This window comes from Squalius cephalus (assembly GCF_949319135.1).
Source record: "Squalius cephalus genome assembly, chromosome: 9".
Taxonomy (NCBI): domain Eukaryota; kingdom Metazoa; phylum Chordata; class Actinopteri; order Cypriniformes; family Leuciscidae; genus Squalius; species Squalius cephalus.
Genome location: NC_137130.1, coordinates 762,501 through 785,000, shown reverse-complemented (window position 1 = coordinate 785,000; position 22,500 = coordinate 762,501). Strand labels below are relative to the sequence as shown.

General features: G+C 41.0%; 1 protein-coding gene across 6 annotated transcripts in view; it reads right to left on the bottom strand.

Annotated features, from left to right (window-relative positions):
• Positions 1-22,500, bottom strand: part of frmpd4 (FERM and PDZ domain containing 4) — a 95,238-nt gene that overhangs the window by 18,156 nt on the left and 54,582 nt on the right. For 4 of the 6 annotated variants that reach the window (XM_079881822.1, XM_079881823.1, XM_079881824.1 and 1 more), the window contains 4 exons: positions 21,640-21,759; positions 5,400-5,560; positions 4,886-4,988; positions 231-276 (listed from right to left, as the gene is read on the bottom strand). In XM_079881822.1, the coding sequence (XP_079737948.1) occupies positions 231-276; positions 4,886-4,988; positions 5,400-5,560; positions 21,640-21,759 (430 nt within the window). Of the gene's footprint in view, positions 1-230; positions 277-4,885; positions 4,989-5,399; positions 5,561-18,533; positions 18,608-21,639; positions 21,760-22,500 lie in introns of those variants that run through there. The other 2 variants (XM_079881826.1, XM_079881827.1) reach the window with 2 other exon arrangements.

The following is a 22,500-nucleotide window of genomic DNA, read 5'->3' as shown; positions in this document are numbered from 1 at the left end:
ACATAAACACCTGAGGTCCCAAAAACAATATTTTGATGTTACAATATTAATATTACAAAAACTAATAGTAAATCAATGAGACTGAAATAACACTGATCTGCAGACTTTTATTAGTGTTTTTTAAATATGGAGCAAAATCTGTGCATTTCAGCAGAACGGATTAAAACACGGGAGGAACTAACATGCAACCAGTGGTTAATATCTAGAGGACTGTGAACATCAGGACTCACAGGGTACGGCTGAACCACCGTCAGGATGATCGACTCCTTACAACTCCTGCAAAACACAGAAAACAGACGAGAAGAAGATGAAGATTCTCTAGCTGGAATCAGGGTTATGTGCTTGAAAACACGTCCAGAATCTGAAGCTTCGGTCTTGAAAACCTTAAATCACAGCTACAGTTCAAACACTTTCTATACGGTGTACAGACTGTAGACAGAAACATCTGATGATTTAAACTGAATCACAGGATGAGGAACGACACACTACAGGTTTGATGAGGAACGGCACACTACAGGTTTGAGGGATGAGGAACGGCACACTACAGGTTTGAGGGATGAGGAACGGCACACTACAGGTTTGAGGGATGAGGAACGGCACACTACAGGTTTGAGGGATGAGGAACGGCACACTACAGGTTTGAGGGATGAGGAACTACACACTACAGGTTTGAGGGATGAGGAACTACACACTACAGGTTTGATGAGGAACGACACACTACAGGTTTGAGGGATGAGGAACGGCACACTACAGGTTTGATGAGGAACGGCACACTACAGGTTTGAGGGATGAGGAACGGCACACTACAGGTTTGAGGGATGAGGAACGGCACACTACAGGTTTGATGAGGAACGGCACACTACAGGTTTGAGGGATGAGGAACTACACACTACAGGTTTGATGAGGAACGGCACACTACAGGTTTGAGGGATGAGGAACGGCACACTACAGGTTTGAGGGATGAGGAACGGCACACTACAGGTTTGATGAGGAACGGCACACTACAGGTTTGAGGGATGAGGAACGGCACACTACAGGTTTGATGAGGAACGGCACACTACAGGTTTGAGGGATGAGGAACGGCACACTACAGGTTTGAGGGATGAGGAACGGCACACTACAGGTTTGATGAGGAACGGCACACTACAGGTTTGAGGGATGAGGAACGGCACACTACAGGTTTGAGGGATGAGGAACGGCACACTACAGGTTTGATGAGGAACGGCACACTACAGGTTTGAGGGATGAGGAAAGACACACTACAGGTTTGATGAGGAACGGCACACTACAGGTTTGAGGGATGAGGAAAGACACACTACAGGTTTGAGGGATGAGGAACGGCACACTACAGGTTTGATGAGGAACGACACACTACAGGTTTGAGGGATGAGGAAAGACACACTACAGGTTTGATGAGGAACTACACACTACAGGTTTGATGAGGAACTACACACTACAGGTTTGATGAGGAATGTCTCGGTTACATAGGTAACCCTCGTTCCCTGAAGGAGGGAACGGAGACGTGTCGACTGACTGGGATCACGCTAGGGAGCCTGTCATCTTCATGTATTGTAAAAACGAGCCAATGGACATTGGCATGCGTGAATTGCATCACACGCCCTACCCGGCAGCGCGGGTATAAATACAGAAGTGGATGCACACACCAGTTGTTTTTCGCTGAGGAGCCGAGCGGACCCCGGTCAGTGGTGGTACAGCTATAGTGGCGACGGGACAACGTCTCCATTCCCTCCTTCAAGGGATCCCTATTAAAACGTCACTAGTGCTGCCACCTTCCAGTGCCTAGACAAAAGCCTCCTGATCCTCCCGCATATTGAGGCGGATATAGGACAGGGCTTAGGCCAGGAAAGTCACTGCTGTTCCACAGGACCACTGGGAAAGCGTACCTTTCGTTGGAAGTAGGGCTGAACGATTAATCGCAATAAAACCGCACGCGATAAGCCATCTCGATTTAAGTGCGATTACATGGAAAGTGCGATTAATCGTTCAGCCCTAGTTGGAAGGCATACGCTGCGGAAGCCACATCCTGCCCGAAGGAGGTAACATGTGGAGAATATACATATGGACTGAGCGTACTTAGCGGGCAGTACAACATATGGCATGTCACTGAGGGGGCTCCAGCCGATAACAGGGGGGAGACGCAACCGGTCAGTGACGGCAGAGCAGGCTTTAATACACATATGGGATCCCTGTAGGGATCACAACATATGGACCCCACCTAACACAAGTTACCAAGCATACAAGTGATAGGTCTAGCATCGGATCACGTCCAACACCGAAGGGGTGAGGAGGAACTCAACAGGGTTCGGAAGAGGGAACTCAACTGGAGCAAAAAGGCGCACTTATCCAGTCCATAGGAGGGGAATGGCACAGCAAGCCAACTATGCAAACCAGGTTAAGGTGAAGCTGACTTCGTGTGAAGGGAGCGCATGGAAAGCAACCGGCTCGACACATAGGCTATTTTCCTAGCGAATGTGCTGGTGTCGCCCAGCCCACAAGTCTTAATCTGTCAGCGAGGCACTCGTGTCAACGCCCAGGAAGGAGCTACACTCTCTCTATGGAGGAGCTCACTACCCAGGTGGGCACGGTGCATCTTGGGAAAAACTCACCAAGATGATGGCAAGCACAAATTTTTTAGCGGGTCTATCCTCTGCATGGAAACCACCTTCCCTTCTGCTGGTTTCCGAAACAGACGAGAGCTGGAGGAGGTCCTGAGACTTTGCATTCTGTTCTGAATAACCGCAAGGCGGGAGGAACAGAGAAAAGTCAGGGCTGGGTCCGCCTTCTCCGGGGCAGCGCTTGCAGGATCACCTCCTGGTCCCGTCTTAAGGGAGAGGTAGGAAGCTTGGGCACATATCTAGGCTGGGGTCTCATATTAATGAGTTAGCCGGCCCGAATCCAGGCACGATTCGTTGACTGAAAATGTGTGCAGGTCCCCTACCGTCTTGATAGAGCAAGCAAGCAGGAGAACTGTTTCTTTAAAAACAGAATTTTTAACTCAATTGCCTGCAGTGCTCAGGGGAGGTCTCAGAGTGCAGTATCACTGGAGATAGGTCCCCAGAAGGTATAGAGGGACGCAAGGAAGATTCATCTCCCTGCACCGGTCAAGAACCTGACGATCAAGTCTTACTTCCTATAGCTCTACTGCATCATGATGTGCGTTAATATAAGGGCAACATACATTTTGAGGGTGAAGCGGAACAGCCACGCTCCAACCCATCTTCTGCAGGAAGGAAGCACAGAAGTGATCGAACACTCTCGGGGGTCTTCCCGTGAGAAGAACACCAACAACGAACACGTTCTACTTCAGATCGTAAGCCAGCCTCATTTTTCTAGAGGGAGCTCTCGCAGAAGTGATAGTATCTACATTCCTTTTAGAGGTAGATAGCTGAACCACCGCAACGGAACCTGGATTTCTCAGGTTTAGTGCGGGTGCCAACGGTGCCCCATCCCTGAGAAGTCTCAGAGGAATGAGTCAGGAAGGCTGTCTGAGGAACGAGGTCCTAGTTGGGCCATTACGGGGCAACTAAGAGAACCTGCTCACTGGGGAATTAACGCATCTTGCGTAGGGCCCGGCGTCAGCTGTATGCCAGTGTCTCCGTGTTTCAGGGAGTAAACAACTGGAAAGGGGACGAGATCAGAGCGTCTGCAACAGATGTAACTGTGCGTCCCCGAAGAATCCCGGACAGCTGGACCGCCTGGAGACGGAGTCTCCACTCTCTTCGGCAACAGGCCGTCGTGAGGCCACCTGGGCGGCACGATTGAGCAAGCCGGAACCTAAGTGGAAGAAGCGTCCTCAGAAGCTTCTGACTCCATAGGAGGAGGTGGCGGGCGAGTTGTGACATGCGAGGGAAGCGTATGAGCAACGGTCGCTGTACTGGGCAGTGCAGTCTTGCTGAGCAGCGGCATCAAGCAAGGAAACTGCTAACAACTCGAGGCAATTGAATGCCAATGCAGTGGGAGGTTCGCCCAAACCCCTATTTACTGCATGCCCGTTATACATGGCCCCTGATCTAGTGTTTAGTAGACACTTGTTCTAGGAGCGATTAGCCCAGAGAAACAAAAGGTCAGAGAGTTTGGCAGCAGACCAGGTGTTGTTAACACACGGAGCCTACTGCTCTGCCACGGCCACCTAGGGACTCGGTAATGAAGTCAGTGCTGAAGCGGTCATCATATGGAGGAAACCGGTTTATATGCGGCTGCGTCTACCATATGCCCCAGGAGCCTCTGAAGGTTATTCAGTGGGACCCTTTCTCACTTCTAAGCACCGAACGGACACATTCCAGTTGAGAAACGTGTAAACCAAGTCCACCTCCAAACCGGAAAAAAGCTCCTCAGTCTGTGGGCGAGTTACTCTTCTCCAGTTGACCTGAAGACCCAACTAGCTATGTAGCACTCAAAGGGAGGGACTTGTACTGAGACTTCGACCCCTCAACGCAAGACTACCGGATGGCCTGTGTTTGCGGAAGGGTAGAGATCTGAAGTACGCATCCTTCAGGTCCCACGCTGCAGACCATTCACGGGGATGTAACATTAGTAATGCATACTGTGTTTGTAACTTAAACAGAATCTTTAAAAAGGGCCCGAAATCAATAACACAGATCCCTGACGGTCTAACTCACTATGGTCTGCGTGCAATGAAGAACAGGCCTTTTTTAGAAACCTGTCTTCATATCGGCTGGAGGAACGGCTTGATCGCAACCTTCGCCAGTAGGAAGCGACGACCGCACACACGACAGGCACAATTCGGCACATTGAGGTGTAACAAATAGCGCTGAACATGGGCGGGTGCCAGACAAACTGAATCGTGTAGCCGAGTCTGAAGATACAAGGAACCGGACACACTAGGTCTGATGGTTTTCAGTACCTGACCAGATCAATGACCCGTTCCCTCGGAGCCGAACTCACGGCTTCATCATTTATCATCACGATCTCGTCTCCTGGGATCAGTCTTCCTTCTGAAGGACCTCCTGCACACACACACACACACACACACATTTTTTGAGGACCTCCATAGACGTAATGGTTTTTATACTGTTCAAACTGTATACAGTATTTTATCTCCTTACACTAACATGACCCCTAAACCTATCCATCACACAAAACTTTCTGCATTTTTAGACTTAAGCGACCCCAAACGTTTGAACAGTAGTGAAAGTGAAGGTAGAAAAGGTCAATAAATGAACTTCTAATTTAGATACTTTAATTTGTAATACAGAACTATTCAATCATGTTCAAGTTGCCTGAAATGACGGCTGAAATGATGAATGAATGAATATATGAACACAGAAGAACTGGTGTAGATGCGTGAGTTTGCTGTTTTACTGTATTTATGGGATAATAAACAGATGAACTGGTGTAGATGTGTGTTTTCTGGATACCTGGAGTAACGGACCGAACCACCACTGGTTTCTCGCTGCCCGCCACGAAGCCGAAGCCGAGAACCGGGTCGCGTCTCATTTCAACCTTTCTCGGTGCTGGAGGGACAAACTTCTCCACGTCAGCACGAACCTCCTCCAGAGAGCTCGACTGGGAGAGATGACTGAGAGAACCAGAGGAACAGAGAACAAATAATCAGTCACATGTTAACATGAACTCACAATTTACTGCTTTAAACCTGTAAAGCCTGACTAACAGTCAAATAAATCATCTAAAAGGTTATTAAACCTTATATTAAATATTTAAAAAAAAAAGTTATTTTATGTGTGTTTTCTGTTTTTTTTTTAATCATAGACTACTTGCATAAAATGCATATGATATCAATATATGTCAATAATACATTTATTACAGGAAAAACAGCCTCAAACTGAGCAACAATACGCAGTTTGATGCAAATGTTGATTTATATGAAATTCTGATACTTGTAATGTAAATCAATGAGATCTTTATAACAGTATAGCTGACACTTACATAAAATGTATATAAATATCAATAGCGATCAATAATATGTCTTAGTAAGATGATATGTAAATACTTATTTTTATGATCAAAGCTCTGTAGTTTTAAAACATATAACGCAACACAATACAATGATGATCGAGAGACGATCAAATAAACCTTCCTCAAAAGCCTGATGATCTGTCATGATTTTGGGTTTGTTCTTGTCATGTCTCTGTGTCTCGTCATGCTTCATGTGATTCCCTGTTTGTCATGTGATCCTGCCATGTGTCTCGTCATTGGTTAATTGTCTGATCATTGTTCACAGGTGTCCCTTGTCTTGTCTTTAGTCTGTGTATTTAAGCCCTCATGTTTGTCATGTGTCTGGGTCTAGTATTAATTCCTGTAACCACTGTTGTGCGAGTTTATGTTCATAGCGTTTTGTCTTGTTTCATGCTTTTGTTTCATGTTTTTGGATTATGTTGTCAATAAAGCTGCACTTGGGTTCTCAAGGCTTGCCTTCAGTGGATCCTTCTTACATGATCATATCTGATACTCATGATTTTTATAATTAATGATGATGGATAATCAAGTAAACCTCAGTTCAGCTGAAATATTACTAACAATATTAAAGTTATTCTTACGTTTCCTTGATAAAAATCAGAGCACGAGCTGAAGGAGGACGTTTGTACAATTAAAGACTTTTACCTGATAAAATCAGTCAGACACAGGAGGACTGCGTATCAAATATGACACAGTAGGATTTATAAGGTTAATGCATGTTCATGGCCTTAATTCTCATGAATTCATCCAGTGCACGTTATTATAAAGAAAAAAAGGTTTTGAATGTTGATTATTCTCCTCATATTCTCCATTGTTGCGGCTCCTCTCTTCCCAGTCTGTCAGTAACGCTCTGTTTACTTCCTGTCTCTATGAAGCCCCTCCTTCTGAAAGCACACTGTGCTCTGATTGGTCGGCTGGAGCAGTGTGTTGTGATTGGTTGAGCGCTTCGAGTGTGTTTGGGAAATGTCCCGCCCCTTTCCACACTACTAACTAACTCAACCAGGCCCCGCCCCTTTATTCTGCGTATGAATTATTATAATGAGGAATATTGTGAGTGTTCGTTCCCGGAAGAAACTCAAGACTACAATGGAGGCGTTTCAGGAGTTCACTGACACTGATATAGAGAATAACTGCAACATTACACACTGAAGACAGATGAAGATGTAAAAAGCAGAATTTGAGCTCTTTAAACGAGTAGGACTATAGGAAAGCTCACAGATGCAGTTCTTCCCTCAGGTGTCCAGATTACACAACTCTGATCGACCTCTTTCATAACTGCAACATCTGAGACGGCAGGTTTGACGGTCGTGATTCAGACACAACACTATTAAAATCCTGTGGAAATGATTGTCCTCGGCTGTCGCAGCTCTCGAGGTCTCCGGGAACAGTAATTTAGGGGGAGGTGAACAATGACTTTGTAGTATAAAAAGGTTCAAGAAGAAATTGCAGCAAATGTTACACACTGTAATAGTAGTTATTACAGTCGTATGTAGAGAATAACTGGATACAAAGGCACAGTTTTTATTTTATTTTAATGGATAGATGCTGTTAAAACCTCTCAGTCTGAAACTTCTCAAGCATGATTTATTGAAATAAATTTGATTAATAATATGGCTTAATGCAACAGTCATAACACGAAGACTGTGATTTCATTACATAAATATCTAGTTCAGTCATGAAACTCTAGAGGGCGCCGGCTGATTGGTCCTTTACATGCAATCAAAATCATTACTCCATGGCACAAGCTGATTGGCTCTGCTGATCCCTCAGCCAATGAGATTGCTTGCTCAGCATTTAACCGGTCTGGTCGAGTGTTTGGTCCCCTCCACCTCCCCAGCTCCACCTGCCCACATCTGATACAGGACTGATGTCTGTTTATGCAAACGTTCGACAGTTTAATGTTTACAAATGAAGAAAATTAACATGTGTTATTAGTATTGTCATTTTAAAGTTGTACTACAATAAAATAATGGGGAACACTTTACAATAAGGTTCATTAGTTCACATTAGTTAACTACATTAGTTAACATTAACTAATAATTAGTTAAAATACGTTAACAAAGATGAATTAATACAGTAACAAATGTATTGCTCATGGTTAGTTCATGTTGGTCAATACATTAACTCATGTAAACTAATGAACATTAGTGTAAAGTGTCACCAAATAATGATTAAATACTTGATTTTTGATTTTGCAGTATTAATAGTATTATTGCAACATATTTGTCATTTTTTTTTTTTTATTGACAAGCACAACAAAAATCATATTTTGTAGTCATATTGAATGAATCAAAAATAGTGGGAATGTGGCTGATGAAAAACTCAAAAAGTAAAGAGTTTTTTAAAAGCTTAATTTTTACGCTTACTGAAAAAGGTTTGAGTTGGTTCACATGATCATGAACAACCAAGCTTTTCCCAATCGTTCGCAATCCAAGAAGAAAGTGAGTAAAAAGTAATTTTTCATTATTTTTATTTTCTAAACATGCACTCGGCAACAAAATCATTCTAGAATTAATAATTCTTTCTAAATTTAGCCATTCAAGTGAGTATTCTTTCATATCGCAATGCATTTCACAGAAAACTAAATATTGCAATTTAATTTTTTACTTGAGGAGGGAACATGAAACCAGGACATACAAATGGACAAATAAAATCATCACAATACTGCCCACAAAATAACAGCAAACCCCGAGAATATTCACCATATTATCGTCAGTCCTGTTACTAATCAGTCTCTATTATACGTCTATTGTTAATATTCATTCAGTTCATGCTGGAATGACTTTACGAGATGAGTGCATGTAAACACCAGTGTGAGTGTGAATGAAAGAATTACGGTGGAAATAATCATAGTTAATTCATCGTTTATGAAGAATAGCAATAAAGCTCGTCAGAAACTTTATGAGACGCAGACTTGTGCAAAACAACATTTCCTGCAATAAAAACACATAAAACATCATTTACACATCTAATGTGCATCGTTTGCTCTTCGTTTTCTTGAATTAGTGCGTGCGAATCTTCCCGTTATGATCTGCCTCTGAATAAAACACAGCCGTTTGTCTGAATGTGAAGCCATTATCTGTGTTTTATCACTCAACGTAAGATTTTATTGTGAATTTAATAGCATTACGTTTGTCTTCACGCTCAGGTAACCAGCAAATGGCCTTTACATCACATCTTCTCACGTTTCACTAATGCAATCTGTGCGAGATGCTGAACGATTGCTCGGTCTTTATATCATCATACAGTGTGTGTGTGCGTGCGTGTGCGTGTGCGTATGTGTGTGTGTGCGTGTGCGTGTGTGATAATTAAAGCCGTGGGCTGAAGGAGGCGCGAGGAAGAGCCATTATTCTCAACATGTTCCAGAGAAGAGCTACAATTAATCTTTCAAGCCACGGCGAGAGCGAGAGGTCGTGTGTGAGACTTCTGAACGCACTTACACACAGGTTTAGAAACAAATCTGTAAAAACAGGCTTGCGTTTCATGCATTTGAGATGCTGCGACACACAGTTCAAGGAGGTTTGGACAAAATCAAGTCGAGTCTCCTTCATTTATACAGCGCTTTAACACTATAGAGTTTCACAGCAGCTTTACAGTGATAACAGGAGATTACAGTAACAGAGAGAGTTTAGGCTTTACAGCAGATCTAGAATAAAGTTATTGTCCAGATAAAGTTAGTTTTGATTGATTCACTTCCGTTGTAAAGAACATTAGTGATTACCTTAGGGGCCGCTAACACACACCGTTCTCACAGAAAACAGAAACTTTTAATGTGTTCCGGCCGTTCATTTACACGAGAACAGTTTCGTTTAGAGCTCGAGAACACAAACTCTGAAACCGGTTCCAAGGTGCAAGTTTTGAAAAAATGTGAACAATGTTATCATCTCCGTGTAAACCTTACAAACGTGAATCTGTGAGAGCGCTGACGGCGAGCACATGCGTATCACGTGTTCAGTCTATAGGTATGAGCTCTTGAATATATGTGTGTATGTGTGTGTGTGTGTGCTAGTTTTACTGTTTTTACTCGCTGTAAAATACAATATACACACCTATGATGTTCATCAGCTGAATTCTGTTGCTTTGCTACATCAAGGCAAGATCATACATGTGAAAAGAGAAAAAATGAAAACTAATAGATATCACAATGCTTTCACACAACAAAACGCACTGCAAATCTCTCTGGAGAAATGCGTGAATATTAAATGCATTGATGCAGTGCCGACCGAATGATCCAGGTTAATGCTGGATGATCGCAGTGAGGCGAGCGCTCCAGATAAAAATATGAATGGATTTGTGCCATAACTCTAACCCTGGGAAAAACATATGTGGCGGAGGAAACGCGTGGCCTTGACTTCAGCAGTGACCACCTGTCATCGATGGCCGGATCCCAAAGCCCTGATGACCAGCGCTGTGTGTGTGTGTGTGTGTTTCATACGGATACACTCCACAACGGGTCACTGCATACTGGGCGTTTGATTTAAACTAAAGCTATGATGGAAACTATTGACTTAAAACTGTACAAATGAATGCAGAGTTGATGAAAACTAGGAGAAACTTAAATGAAATAAAGTGGGATAGGACAGTCGCATAGCAAACGCTAAATCAGCGTTATATCAATGCATTTTTATCATCTCAAACGTCCTGCAATAATATAACACAATTAATGTCAAGCATGCAAAACATGTTTACAAGTTTATTTCACATGCAAACTCATTTAGGCTTGTGTTTATTATAAATGTCATTTATAACTAATGCAACTATTATTCATTATAGTTCATATAATTCATTATAATAACTATAATTCATGTTTGTTTTCTAGTTTAGGATTTGTTGTGGACTGAGGGGAACTAAAACAAATATTGTATTCATTTTATTTAACTGTATTTTACATTATTTCTGAATGCAATAATTAATAAAATACACTTATTTTGACACAGTTCGACTGATTATCAGGTGCAACTTATTTTCCAGGAAAATATGAAATACGCAAAAGACAGAATATTGTGACGCCCGCGCTGAAAATGTAAATAGTGTCGTGCGCAATTCATTTTAGATCTTCACCATTCTAATGCATTTCATTTTGCATGAAACGTAAGCTTCTGAAACAGTCATAACTTCATATTTTTCAACTAAAACCATATTGTATCTGATCAGTAGCTTATTAATGAGTGAATGCAGTTTTTGAATGTTTTTTTTTTTTTTTTTTTTACCATGATATACTTAATTTACCCCCATTTTATTAATAAGAATATTTTAGAAATTCTTTGAAATTTAAACAGCAAAAACCCAGTGTGATGCAAGAAAACACTTTATCAATATTTATGAGAAATGTTATTTGAATATATCATTATATGAAATTTTTAAGAACATACAATATGAGAATTACCAGTACGAACTCCTATCGAATTTTTTTTTTAAGTTTTGAATGTTACCATGTTTTTCTTTCTTTTTACCATGATATTACTTCATTTACCCCCATTTTATTACCGTAATAGGAAAATTCTACAGCAAAACTCAGTGTGATGCAAGAAAACATTTTTATCAATATTTACGAGAAATTATTTGAATATATCACTATATGAAATTTATAAGAATTGCCAGTGTGAATAAAGCATAAACGAGCTGCGATGATGATGATGATGATGATGATGAAGATTACTCATGACTTCACTGGCTGTCGTCTTACGATGAGTCACATGGTTATTCAACGGACTCATCGGAAACATTCACAAGACAAAAGACACTCAAACCACAAACGCACAGAGCGACACCCGGACAAAAGAGCAGATCAGCATTGTGACTAAACGCCCGAGCAAACAAGCAGACCTCTCTGACTCACTCGTGCTGAGAAACTCTTTTATTAATCTGATCTGGCGTCAGCGCTTCATAACGGCACTTTTATATGGTTATGTGAATTATTCCAGTCAAAAGCTAAATGCATCTGGTTAATGGACTCTCATCCAGGCATTACAGCATCTCATCTTACCTGACCAATCAAATTAACCAGGTGAGAAGCTCTTATCACTCTTCCAGCTGTCTATCGCACACATAACTCAAATCAAACTCGTTTTAAACTCTACACAGAGACAGCAAAGCCTGAGCATTAGAGGAACGCGCCGAAACTTGAGGCGTAATTGATTTCAATGCAGTTAGTGTTAGTCAGAGCCGAGCGAACCACTCAAGACTGCCAAATAAAATGACCAAATGCATCTATAAAGTAGAAAGTAGGGTATGTGCAAACGACACACAATATTTAAATAATGGCATGCAACTATTTTAACTATAGTTGACTATAATTGAACTATAATTACAAACTAAAGCCTAAGCAAAAAATATGTAAAAAAAAAAATGCATCTATGAAATAAAAGCGAGTAGTTTGTGTTGTGAGCGGGAAACTTGATGCATAATTGATCATTGAAATGACACATGCATCTAAAAAGGCAGTTCATGCTATTTAATCTTCCACAAAGTACAGTGCATGCAAACAGCACAGAATATGTTGCAGCAAAAGGTAAATAATGTCATGCAAAAAACATTTTAGACATTCATAACTCTCAACTGATTGATTAACTATAATATATAACATAAAACATGTCAAAAGTAAATATAAATGCATCTCTGCAATAAAAGCGAGTATTGTGTGTTGTGAGCGTAGGCCGTCTGCAGGTTTTGGAACACAGCCCGTGTGTCTCTTATGTAAACGGTGTGTGTTTATGACTGGAACTGTGTGAAATGATTGCAGAAACCCAATGCACAGACATTTCATTTTCATTTCCAAACCGGTTCAGACTCTTAACGTTTGAGAGATGTCCTGGTTAAGTCTCTCCATGCTGCAATCATAAGCGATTCTCTGCAGTAATAGAGACGGATTGCAGGATTTAAAGGAGCGCTGATCCAGCTGGCCAAGATCACATCTCTCTTCAGTTACAGAACACTCCAAACAAGGTCCAGAATCACCAGCGCTTCTGAAGAGCAGAACGCCATATTCGGCTCGTTCTCTGAGATCTATCTGTGCAATTAACACTATCAGAAAATCCCAAACTTACACAGCATGCAAAAACAAGAACTGTGGGCGGAAGTAAAAACTCCATTTATTTTCTCCACAGGCAAACTGATTTTTAACGATAACGTATAAATCTCTAAAGTCAGCCGTGCTGCGAGCGCGAGGGTGTTAATCGATGGGTTTTGCTTCTGTTGAAGCCGTCAGCTCGCATTATTTCAACTTAGTTTAACAATAATCATGTTCAACAGCAACATTCGTGGTGAAAAACTACATTACCCATGATGCTGTGCAGAAAACTCATTAGCTCCGCCCACTCCCATGAAGCACTTAAATACTTAAATGTTTGAATATAGAAGCATATTTAGCAAGAAGCTTAAAGTATACTGTCTTTACATATAATGGATATGTTTAAATGAGCAGTTTTAAATTTCTCCATGGTTTTTAATCTGATCATGCTGTTTGCAATGCATCATGGGATTGTAGTTCTTTCCCTCACTAAACTTCACAGTATCATCTGATATTTAGTGCTGCGCAACGATTGATCACATTCAAAATGAAGGTTTGTGTTTTGTCAATTTAAATACACACATATGCATGTATATATTTAAGAATTATTTGCATGTATATACTGTATATATATTTATACATTTATAATGCATTATCTCTTCATGAATAGTTTATGTTTAATATTTGCAGATTCCTTGTTACATCTGAAATTGGGTTGTTTGTCGTGTGTTTTAATGCATTATCATTTCTAAGTGTGTAACAATGAATAGATGAGCATTATAACTGTACTTATAATTAATTCATGAAATCATGCAATGCATTAGAAGGTGCATAATTAAAAATACTTAATGCATTATATATAACGGCTCTAAGTGAAGAGTTTGAGTATGATGATGTCACACAGTCGTGCTGTGATTGGTTGTTGACTCTTCGTCCTAAAATAGAAGCAACATCTTTAAAATAAAGAAACTAAAAACTTCTTTATTTTTTTCTTTTTAAAATAAAGAAATAAATTAGATTGTATATAAATAACACATTTTTCTTAAATATAGACATGCATATGTGTGTATTTTTATACAAAATAATTATACACAGCGCACACACATATATTATGTAAACACAAACTTTTATTTTGGATGCGATCAGTCGTTTCCCAGCGCTAGTGTTTGCTGATTCTCCTCGTAAACTGATCCGGTTCATGGCTTATGACACTTTAACCAAGACGTGTTTGAAATCCCTACGGGAGAAAGGAATGAATAAACTCTTCCGGAACCAGCGGCGCTGAAACAGAGAGTGGACGCTAATGCACTCAATGAGGTCCAGACGTCATGCTAAATACCCCAGTATGAGGAGACTAATAAATCACACACTTATGAGCAAAAACACTCGACTGCACCGTACAGAAATCCGTTGTTTTGCGACCGCTGTGATTTAAAGTCACGTGACACAAAAGCTGTTCGTATGAATCCTCAGCTCACCCACACACACACACACACACACACCCACACACTGTCTGTCAGGACACACTCACACACACACACACACCCACACACTGTCTGTCAGGACACACTCACACACACACACCCACACACTGTCTGTCAGGACACACTCGCACACACACACACACCCACACACTGTCTGTCAGGACACACTCACACACACACACACGCACTGTCTCGCACTGACGGACAGCAGATTATTCACTGCTCTCACACACACACACACACACACACACACACACACACACACACACACAGATTCAGATCTGATCTCCAAAGCCCCGGGCGTTCACACAGTTCTGCTGAGCACCAGAGTTTTCAGTTTCTTTATTTTAAAGATGTTGCTTCTATTTTAGGACGAAGAGTCAACAACCAATCACAGCACGACTGTGTGACATCATCATACTCAAACTCTTCACTTAGAGCCGTTATATATAATGCATTAAGTATTTTGAATTATGCACCTTCTAATGCATTGCATGATTTCATGAATTAATTATAAGCACAGTTATAATACTCATCTATTCATTGTTACACACTTACAAATGATAATGCATTAAAACATACGACAAACAACCCAACTTCAGATGTAACAAGGAATCTGCAAATATTAAACATAAATAAACTATTTATGAAGAGATAATGCATTATAAATGTACATTCTGAATACCTTTATAATGCTTTAGACATAAAGGCCCCTATCTCACACCCGGAGCAATGCAGCGCCAAGCGCGACGCAAGTGTGTTTTGCTAGTTTCAGCCCGACGCACTTTTCATTTTCACGTCCTGCGCCGCGCTGTTTAAATAGCAAATGCATTTGTGTCCATGAGCTGCTGGTCTGAGAACGAGTGTGTGTTCTGGTGCACTGTTGGAGCGTTGCTGTTTTGAGGAACACAAATAGACTGAGACATTGACCGACTGAAACCTGCTCTAAAGAGTGCGTTAGTAATGTGCGCCTATAGGCGGGTCCACAACACACACACTCTGCTTATTACACACACTCTCTGCTTATTACACACACACTCTGCTTATTACACACACACTCTGCTTATTACACACACACTCTGCTTATTACACACACACTCTGCTTATTACACACACTCTCTGCTTATTACACACACACTCTGCTTATTACACACACACTCTGTTTATTACACACACACTCTGCTTATTACACACACTCTCTGCTTATTACACACACACACTGCTTATTACACACACACTCTGCTTATTACACACACACTTTACACACACACTCTGCTTATTACACACACACTCTGCTTATTACACACACTCTCTGCTTATTACACACACACTCTGCTTATTACACACACACTCTGCTTATTACACACACACTCTGCTTATTACACACACACTCTGCTTATTACACACACTCTCTGCTTATTACACACACACTCTGCTTATTACACACACACTCTGCTTATTACACACACACTCTGCTTATTACACACACACTCTGCTTATTACACACACACTCTGTTTATTACACACACACTCTGCTTATTACACACACACTCTGCTTATTACACACACACTCTGCTTATTACACACACACTCTGCTTATTACACACACACTCTGCTTATTACACACACTCTGCTTATTACACACACACTCTGCTTATTACACACACTCTGCTTATTACACACACACTCTGCTTATTACACACACTCTCTGCTTATTACACACACACTCTGCTTATTACACACACACTCTGCTTATTACACACACACTCTGCTTATTACACACACACTTTACACACACACTCTGCTTATTACACACACTCTGCTTATTACACACACACTCTGCTTATTACACACACACTCTGCTTATTACACACACTCTGCTTATTACACACTCTCTGCTTATTACACACACTCTGCTTATTACACACACTCTGCTTATTACACACACACTCTGCTTATTACACACACTCTGCTTATTACACACACACTCTGCTTATTACACACACACTCTGCTTATTACACACACTCTGCTTATTACACACTCTCTGCTTATTACACACACTCTGCTTATTACACACTCTCTGCTTATTACACACACTCTGCTTATTACACACACTCTGCTTATTACACACACACTCTGCTTATTACACACACTCTGCTTATTACACACACACTCTGCTTATTACACACACACTCTGCTTATTACACACACACTCTGCTTATTACACACTCTCTGCTTATTACACACACTCTGCTTATTACACACACACTCTGCTTATTACACACACACTCTGCTTATTACACACACTCTGCTTATTACACACACACTCTGCTTATTACACACACACTCTGCTTATTACACACACTCTGCTTATTACACACACACTCTGCTTATTACACACACTCTGCTTATTACACACACACTCTGCTTATTACACACACACACTCTGCTTATTACACACACTCTGCTTATTACACACACACTCTGCTTATTACACACACACACTCTGCTTATTACACACACACTCTGCTTATTACACACACACTTTACACACACACTCTGCTTATTACACACACACTCTGCTTATTACACACACACTCTCTGCTTATTACACACACTCTGCTTATTACACACACACACTCTGCTTATTACACACACACACTCTGCTTATTACACACACACTCTGCTTATTACACACACACACTCTGCTTATTACACACACTCTGCTTATTACACACACACACTCTGCTTATTACACACACACTCTGCTTATTACACACACACTTTACACACACACTCTGCTTATTACACACACACTCTGCTTATTACACACACACTCTGCTTATTACACACACACTCTGCTTATTACACACACACTCTGCTTATTACACACACACTCTGCTTATTACACACACAGGGACGCACAGCAACACACAAACATGCCAAATATTTAAATTAAAAGGATAACAATGTAAAAGATTATTATTGTGTGCATAAAGATATGGTGAATCCGGCTTGTCCCGTAGATGTTCTGCTTGCACACTTTGACCTCGAGCACGAGCAGATCCGCTTGCGCTCTGGAGACGCGTTCGGTCTTTCCACTATCAAACTCCGTCATGTAAACAGCGAATCCGCCATGGAGCGCAACTGGCATTTAAAGGGAATGGGAGACGAGACTCCGATTGGTTTAACGCACGTAAATCCCAAAACACACCCATTACTCATTAAGAGAATAGAGACGACCCTTTTAGACCAGCGCCGGGAGCACCGACCATTTATCCCGTAGTTAAACTAGAAGTGGATTCAGACACGGCCTAAGTGAACTTGTGCTTTAGATCATGCGCTTAGATCGTTAGAACAGGGCCCTAAGGCTTCAAGCGTTAGCAATCAGGCTAATATAAAACCTTCAGATTATAGATATGAATAAAACTGTAAAATTTGGTGAATGTGGAGATTTTTGACTCAAACTCGCCGCCTTTAAAGATGTGCACTGAGACTGAAATCAGACGCAAATAGAATAAAATAAACTCTCAAAAGTGCATCTGCATGTTTTATTTCCACTAGTCTGAAACATTATGAAAGGCCAATAGCCCAAAATCTCCAAATTAATCAGCGCATGAAAAACAGTGTTAAAGTGTCGTGCCTCAAGTATCCTTTGCATCCACTGTATAATATAAATATATATATATATTACAAAATTAAAAGCTAAACAACAGTATTGCAATGGTTATCAGTCGAGTGTTGAGTGTCGTGACAATTATCATTTGCACCTGGAATTACATACGCAATGATTAATAGACCTGTGATGGATTTTTAAAAATAAAATAGTAAACTGTATTTTAAACAAATAATAATTCTAATAACTAACATTTCTTTTCTGAATGAATCTCAACCAGTGTGTATTGTTCTAGTGCCCTTAACAGTGAGCAACCCTAGGATGAAGCATCACACGCCACGGTAAACAAACACAAATCTGGCAAATGCAAAGAGAATATTTCAGAAACTGCGACTTCTCATATGGCTTTGACTCAACATTAATAAAATCTTTCATAACGAGTTGAAAGCATGAATTATTACACACCCGAGGATGAAGTCGCATCTCGGCCGGGGAAGAAGACGGAGCCGACGGGAATCTTCCTGCATCTGATCTGCACAATGTTGTGTTTCGCTCTTACATAATAATCCCTGGCTGAAGACCCACAACCCTCGTGTGACACACACACACACACACACACTCCTTCTGCTGGATAATAATTACACACCAACACAAACCAGACGCTTTCACAGTCACCAGAACACTCAGATAACACAGATCATATAATAACCGGAGCACATTAACCAGCTGAGCACAACAGCAAACACGTCCATCTAGTGCACGTCAATTCACAACAACAGATGCGCTAGACAGAATGCAAACGGATAAAAAAATATAAGATTTACAAGAAAATATTTCAGCCTTTCTACAATTCAGTGCTGAGCTTTTCTAATTGTTTGTGAAATTTACTAGCAGTTTTGGAGTGAAATTTATTTTCCCCAGTGTATTTTCAGAAGCTCATGTTTCCATCAGTCAGGCATGTGATGGTTTCAAATGTTCATATCACCATAACTTCTGAAGGCTTTATCACGGTATTGAATCATATAGAGCTTATGTGGCTCCGCCCCTTTTCTTCCGGTCTGTATTTTCACTGCGATCTTACGTATTTATGAATGAACGGCTCGTTTTAAAATCTTCCCGGTCTACTGACATCTGCTTTCAACATTACAGTGCTCATGATAACTTTCGTTAACGCTACAATAAGTAAATCCACTTCACCAGCTGATCACTCCTCGACAGCGATGCCATAGTTATGGAAGCTTGTTTCCGCCACAGAGTGAAAAATAAAAAAGGTAATTGCGACTTTTTAATCTCACAATTCTGACTTTTTTTCTCACAATTGCGAGTTTACATCTCACAATTCTGACTTTTTATCTCAGAATGACGTGATATAAAGTCGCAATTGTGTGTTATAAAGTCAGAATTATGAGATATAAACTTGCAATTGCGAGAAATATACTTGAAATTCTGGCTTTATAATACGCAATTGGGAGATATAAAGTCAGAATTGCATGATATATAGTCGCAATTGCGTGTTATAAAGTCAGAATTGTGAGATATAACCTATTCTGAGGTAAAAAATAAATAAATAAATAAAAAATCCGTCTTTTTTGGACTTTATATCTCACAATTCTGAGAAAAGATGTCAGATTTGCGAGATATAAACTCGCAATTATGTGATATAAAGTCAGAATTGCGAGATATAAAGTCAGAATTGCGTGAAATAAAGTCGCAAGTGCGAGAAAAAAGTCAGAATTCTGACTTTATAAGACGCAATTGCGACATTATTTCACGCAATTCTGACTTTATATCTCGCAATTCTGACTTTAACTCGCAATTCTGACTTTATATCACGAAATTCTGAGAAATAAAGTCAGAGTTGCGAGATGTAAACTCGCAATTGTGAGATAAAAAGTCGCAATTATCTTTTAAAATGTTTTATTCTGTGGCGGAAACAAGCTTCCATACCATAGAGATATACAGAGCGACCGCAAAACCGGAAGTTCATAGACAATATTCTACAGATGCTGCACTCGTTTCTCTGGCGCATGAGCTCTATAGTTGTGAAAATGAACGATAACAAAGAATCATGTTTAAATTAAAATTAAAATGGCAAGAAATGATGTTCCCCTCAGTATTTTTGTCTTATATCTGACAGTGGAGTCAGAAAAATGATCTTGTTTTCTCTTTGAATTAAGATTATTTTTTTGACTCCTTTGACTGATATCTGTTCTCGTTTTAAGCACAAACTCACTTCATTTTGATCATTTATATTTTAATATCTTCAGTCATTCTGCTTCTTCTCCAGTAAATGTGTTTAAGAATGTTCAGATGTTTGTGCTGGAAAACGAGACAGAAACACTGAGGAAGAACATCATATTAGCAGTGTAAACATGTTTTAAAAAAGCCGTCTGTTTCACACAATACATGTACGCAACAAAAATGCATTCTAAAAATCTAATTAATTTGCAATAATGAATTAGTCACGGTATTCTGAAGTGCGCACACATGTTCAGTATCTCAGTATATCATATTACGGTATATCAGCTTATTCTTTCCATCAAAGCTCATAGACACACACAGAAGAAGCCAAAGCACACGCAGTTCTTCCTCATCCTCTGATTTATCTCATCAATAGAGGAAAGAAAATGCAGTATTAGTGTGTGTTTGTCACTTCAGAAGAATGACGCATGTTTCATCATGCTAATGTTTCAGAAGCTTCACTCAAGCTCGCGTCTCTCGCATACGCAAGTGTGTGTGTGTGTGTGTGTGTGTGTGTGTGTGTGCAGTGCGGCGAGGACAGAATCAGTATTCGGGAAGCGGATGGAGGGAACGTCACACTGAAGTGTCGAACATCTGCACTGAGAGAAACACTGAATGCACAACATCAGGGGCTTTCGCACCGGAGGAACCGCTTCACCGTTCCTACAACTATTGCCGGAAGTTCCCGGATTTTGGCGTGTTTGTTCGCAGGAACTAGGAACGATTTTAGTTCTAGGAACTCATTTTGGAGGAACTAATTTACTCCTACTTCAGAGTCGGTCTAAACCAGCACTATAGGAACTATCCGTGACGGTAGTGTTCGCTGATTGGCCGAACACACGCGAAACACCAGCACACGCCATTTTAAAAAAGCACACAGATTAAAGCCTATATATTTACTCTAGTAACTAACTCTACGAACATGGAAAACAGGGATAGATGAGCCTCTCAACCTTTACGCTGAGGAGAAAATCCAAAGCAACTTTGAGGGACCGAGAGAAACATGATCATGTATTTCTGCTCAGCAACACTGGACACACACAGCATACGCTAATAACTCTTCATCACTGTCTACTTTCTATGTATAACAGTTCTATCTAAGCTCAGGCTCAGTCGTTCTCAGCGCCGTCGAAATAAAGGTCCACCGCTCCATCAAAATAAGACACAACAACAAGCGCGGCTTATGTCACTTCAGAGTTCCTCCTAGCGGTGCGAATGCAACCAGGAAAATGTTCCTTAGGGAACCATTAGTTCTCGGGGAAACACCCTGGTGGCTCGCTCCTATAACTGAGTTCCTATAACCACCCGGTGCGAAAGCCCCCATACTCACGTGGCGTAGCAGTCGCGGGCCTCTCTAGAGGACGCCATCTCCCAGCCATTGGGCCCCTGCGGCCCCTGAGCGGACCAACTCCCGGGGCCCGACACACAGCTCGAGGCTTTGGTCCTGTGGCTGCAGGGAAACACAAGAGGAACAGTCAATTCAGCGCCCCGTTACATCAAGTCATTTCTATCTAAAGCAGACATATCATGAAGATCTGAGTTTCTCCGTGTGTCAGTGCTGTAATCGGTGCTTCTACCAACACAGAAAACATGAAACCCAGTAACTGTGTTCTGGTCAGTGTTTCTCTGCAAGCGTGTTATAAAATAATCCGATCAGATTTCGCTCTCCTTCTGACGTATGAAGAGGATCTTATTATAATATTCCCGGCCCTTAATCTGCACGTTTACACACACCAGCCCACATTTGGTTCCACACGCGCCAACAGAGACCAGTTCTAACACACTGATGAAGATCCAGCAGAGCCTGAAGCTGTTCTGTGGTTGAGCACAGACGAGCACTGAACACTATTGACCAGAACATGTCACCGCTGTCTTATAAAGACCTCAGGAACTCTGGACACTTGTGGAGAAGTTAAACATGATGATGAGATGATCAGTGTAACTCCACAACAACTACAGAAATGTGTCCACTAACATTCAGAAGCTCTTCCTGAGTCTCTCCGTAAGGCTGCACTCGCTACTGGTTATTCTGGGATTCTGGATGAGTGAGATTGGCCTGTTCTGTTATTGCTGGAGTTTCTGAAGCTCGTGTAAAGACTCCGCCCTCTTCTGAACGGAGGCGGAGCTAAAGCTCATTTGCATTTAAAGAGACACACACAAAAACGCTGTGTTTTTGCTCACACCCAAAAAG